This window comes from Olea europaea, unplaced genomic scaffold, assembly GCF_002742605.1.
Source record: "Olea europaea var. sylvestris unplaced genomic scaffold, O_europaea_v1 scaffold1794, whole genome shotgun sequence".
NCBI classification, from domain to species: domain Eukaryota; kingdom Viridiplantae; phylum Streptophyta; class Magnoliopsida; order Lamiales; family Oleaceae; genus Olea; species Olea europaea.
In genome coordinates, this window is record NW_019235679.1 from 126,101 (window position 1) to 131,061 (window position 4,961).

General features: G+C 31.8%; 1 protein-coding gene across 1 annotated transcript in view; it reads left to right on the forward strand.

Moving 5' to 3' along the window:
* The first annotated feature begins 272 nt into the window (after window positions 1–272).
* Window positions 273–4,961, forward strand: part of LOC111378243 (protein trichome birefringence-like 39) — a 10,504-nt gene continuing 5,815 nt past the window's right edge. The window contains exons 1-2 of the mRNA XM_023001416.1: window positions 273–691; window positions 779–950. Of these exons, the coding sequence (XP_022857184.1) occupies window positions 405–691; window positions 779–950 (459 nt within the window). The 5' untranslated portion in view covers window positions 273–404. The remainder of the gene's footprint in view (window positions 692–778; window positions 951–4,961) is intronic.

Consider the following 4,961-nt stretch of genomic DNA (forward strand, 5'->3'; position numbering starts at 1 on the left):
AGTAATAAGATAGCCGGCGCCTTTCGAAGCACTTTCTAGTTAGCGCTTTAATTCTTCACACTCTAACACGACACAATGTCTAAAAAGAAAGAGTTAAAATTTTATTAATTATACTGTTCGAACGTCGAAATCTAATTTTTACAATAACGCAATTTTAGTGATAGAAAATTTCATAAATCCCGGCAGATCATACAAATAGGACGGTGTGCCTAGTGGAGTCTGTACCTAATTAACCCGCCCCCAATTCCCCCTCCCGTTTCTATATATATATATATGTCGCCCTCTCGAGCAAGTAGGTGTATGTGTACACTTTGCATTATATAAAGTTAAGCACTTAGTATACTGGTACATAGTTCAAAAGTTGACCTTTTACATAAAATTTCTCTTGGATCAGAATTCAAGAAATGGTATTTCTGTTGAAACATCTGTTCCTCTCCGCCACCTTCTTCTTGTTTTCACTACACCAAGGCAAGGCTGAGCTGGGCCTGAATGCCACCAACGCCGCCGCTCGTAAGGTTGCTAGTGGTTGCAATATTTTTCGAGGCAAATGGGTTTATGATGCCTCATACCCTCTCTACGATTTCTCAAAATGTCCCTTCATAGATGATGAATTCAATTGCCAAAAGTACAAAAGACCTGATCGAACCTACCTCAAATATAGGTGGCAGCCTTTCTCATGCAACCTTCCAAGGTGAGAAAAACTTTAGTTGGACGGTCTTTTACGTACACGTGACACACTTTTTATGTATGTATATATTTAAAATGGGCTGTGTTGCAGGTTTAATGGGGTGACATTCTTGGAGAGATGGAGAGGGAAGAAGATAATGTTTGTGGGTGACTCACTGAGTCTGAACATATGGCAGTCATTGAGTTGCATGATTCATTCATGGGTACCAAACGTTAAAACTACAGTGATAAGAAGAGAAGTGCTTTCTGAAGTAACATTCCTGGTAAGTTTCAATTACAATTCTTGCATGCATTTTTCACTTTAGTTTTGGGCTGGTAGGTGTGGTGGGGGTGGGGTAGCTAATTTTAGTTGAACTACTTCACATTAATTTAAATATAATAAATGATGACTTTGTATAGTGTATGAACGTGTTGTCCTTTTCCCTCTTATCCGTTTGTTTGTGTTGGCTAATTGTTCTAAATTTTACCTTTTATTACTACACAATTATGCTTATTTCGCAGCCTTAGACTATAGTTTTTAGAAATTGATTGAACGATTTAGGAATTAAGCAAAAGGGAAGTGTTAGGTGACTTTTCTGAAAGCTACACACTCGCTTTTATCAAGTTGCTAACTGGCAGACAATTAATTACGAGGCTGCACCAAACTTTCTTTTGCTTCAAAATGATAAGTGAAACTTACTTCTTTTTGCTTCAGTCTGGTTATTTAGTGGAAATTCGTTAATTTGTCAAGTAATATTTGCCTTGATAGACAGTAATCTGCCTTAGAGGTCTTTTGGGTTTTGCTGTTTTTATCTATTTGAAATATTAAATATTCTTCTATAAATGCGACGAAGTCGTAAAAAGGCAACAAAACATCATTATTACAAAGTTGGAAAAAAGTTGATTGCGAAATCAAGAACCAAACCAAGTTGCAGAAGTGGGAGATTTTTATAAATGGCCAGCTACTATTTATTTTTGGTAAAATGTCTATAATATCCTTAATGAAATGACTTATCATATTTTGCACAAGATATCCTTAATTTATTGGGATAGTTCCAAAATTCTTCTATTTCTCTCATTTCGGATTTTAATATATAGTTTCATCCTTTGATCTAATAAATTAGCATAATCTGTAATATAATTGTCATGTAATTTACTAAAATTATCATATTCCTTAGATGAAACATCCATAGTTTCTAGTTGGGCAAAAATATTTCTTATTTTTTCTAATAGTTTTTCTAACAGATTATCTAATCCTTTAATTGTATAACCTGGCATTCAGATAATTCCTTGCAAACTTTATGAATAATAATAACATGTTAGATAAGTTTTTTGCAAACATGAAAAGTAATAATCCCTACGATTCTTTCAAGATATTAGAAGAATTCTTTCTAAATTTAACAAAGACAATAATTTTACCTTACTTTTGATCTTAAATCTGTATTCTTAGAACCGAGTGACCTTCAGGCTCTGAATCTGCAAACTACTCCCTCAAACGGCCTCTTGCCTTAATGGGAATTCTGCTATTTCAGCTTTTTGCCCTCACTGTATCTTTTCTTAGAATTAAGAATAAAGATTCTTAAGTAAAGAAAATTCTCTCTTTGTTAAAGTAAGAAAGAAATTATCTTCTTCAATCTATCAAGAATCTATGGGATAGGAGGTTTAGAAACTCATATTTTTCTGATATCAAAAGATTGAAATTTTATTTCTATAATGATTTATACAAGGTTTCTATTGTATACAAGGGGTTTCCAGAAAAACTGGTTTTGAAGAAAGCTTAAGGAAAGAGAATGGTTTTCAATTCGAGATGCTTCATTCTTTCCCAAAGACCTCTATTTATACATGACTCAAACTTACTATTATTGATCTATTACATCATTGCATACATCAGAATTTTGAAAAAAGGCTCACATGCCTCTCTATTCTTTTCCTCATGGGGTCTACATTTTCACATGCATTCTTTGCCATTTTATCCAAGGAGCATCTTTTCTTTATTATTGCCTTTTCATCTTTGGCTCCATATGCAACTGGCTAGATGCTTTTCTATTATTGCTTTTCCATCTTTGGGTTCATATGCAGTTGGCTAGATGCTTTGGAAGTGGTAGGTCCTTTTTCATCCATCAATCTTTCAATTTTGTCTACATGTGGGGCACTCCCTCAATCTGAATGATTCTTGGATTGTTGTTGGACTTCCACTAATTTGATGGGTATCAAATTTCTAGATATATTCGTTCAAGATGGTAGATTTTTCTTTTCCATTATTTGTAAGGAGTGTCCATCCTTCATATTGGCACAAGCATCTGAATTTTTTATCATATAAGTTCTTTGCAATGTTGTAAAGAACTTTCATCCCCAAAACTCTCCGGGATTTAATCCATGATTTATTGATTTTAGGTAATGGTTTATTATTTCGGCCAACTTCAATCTGGAAATCTCGACCAACATATTCAATTGTAATAATATGTTCAGCAGGATAGTATATCCTTCCATCAACTTCGGGACTTATTGAATAAAATTTGATATAAATCGATCTTCCTTGGGCAAATTTTGAAACTTCTGCCCTGAATATATCATCAAATTTTTCAATTTCTTTTAAATCTTTTCCTGGATAGATCAAATTCAGAAATCCATAATCTGCTGCCATCTTGACCATAAAAGGGTCTGCATCTTTGGTAATTATTAATCTGGGATAAACATGATCTCCTGATGCAGTAAAATAAGATTCATTTTCTTCCAATTCATAGACAATCTTGGCAAATGATCTATATTCTTGTTCTTTTGATGATAAAGGGGTATCATCATCTTCATCAGTTTTGATTCTTATAACTCTTGTATGTTCATCACCATTTTTTATAGTCACCTTCCGGGGACTTGCTATATCTCGTTTGATATTGCTGGGTCCACTGCTGCTTCCTGGCTGTGTACCTGTTTGTATTTTTGAGATTGTATCAATTGGCATTTCCTGTTTGGTATCTAATGACTCGAATTGTGAAGTAATATCAAGAATTCTGTCATTCAATTCTTTGGTATATTTGGAATGAGAATTAGAGATTTCCACCAACAACTTGACATTTTGTTGGATAGTTTCTGCCATTTCCTCTAACTGCTCAATTCCAATTTTCATATCTTCAGATTCTTCCATGAGGAATTTCATTCGTCTGTTGACGTCTATTAATGAATTTTTGATATTATCCATCTCCAAATTCGATGTTCCTGCTCAAAAAATCTGCAAGATAATTATTTATTCCTTTAATATGGACAATATCAAAATTATAGAATGATAAATATGCTTGCTATCTGTGTAACCTTCTATATTGAAGTTCTATAGGTAACTTATTTCTAATAAGACCTGCAACTTGAGAATTATCAGTTTCAACAATGAATTTTTTAGATAAAAGAAATAATGAAAACTTTTTTTATTCCTCTAATAATTGATAACAATTCTTTCTCATGGGTAGTATAATTTATTTCTGCCTGGTTAAAAGTTCCACTTGAATATCTGCATATTTTATTTAAATCTGTTTTTAATAAAGCTGCCCAATATTTATCCGAGGCATCAGTATTAACGATTAAATTATCTTTTTCATCTGGTAATCTTAATTTTGGTAAATTTTTACATTCTTCTTTTAATGCTTTAACAATTTCAGTATGTTCTTTGTTCCATCCTTTAGTATTTGTTTTCCTAAGTAGAATTTGTATCTTATGTCTCTTTTTTGAGAGATTTTCAATAAATCCTTCAGCATAGTTTAAACATCTTAAAAAATTTTGTATTTGTTCTTTGGATTTTAATTCATCTGGAAAGATTTCTATCTTTTGAGATATATGAGTCTGTAATTTTATTCCTTTTCTATCTATTGATAATCCTAAAAAATCTATTTCTTGTTTCTCTATTATAGATTTCTTTTTAGAAAGTACAATCCCTTCCTTTTTGCATTCATTTATGAATTGTAATAGATGATTCCTATGTTCTCTTTTATTATTAGAGCATATTAGTATATCATCAATATAAACAATAAGAAAATCACTATACTTTTTGAATATATTATCCATTTTTAAGAAAATCACTATACTTTTTGAATATATTATCCATTTTTCCTTTAAAATATTTTTGTGCATTTTTTAAACCAAATGGCATAACTAATCATTCATATTTTCCTTGAGGTGTACTAAAAGCTGTATATTGTATACTATCTTCTTCCATTTTTATTTGCCAGAATCCTGATTTACAATCAAATTTGGAATAATATTGTTTTCCTTTTGCAAGGTTTATTAGGACTTCCTTATTTGGTAAAAAG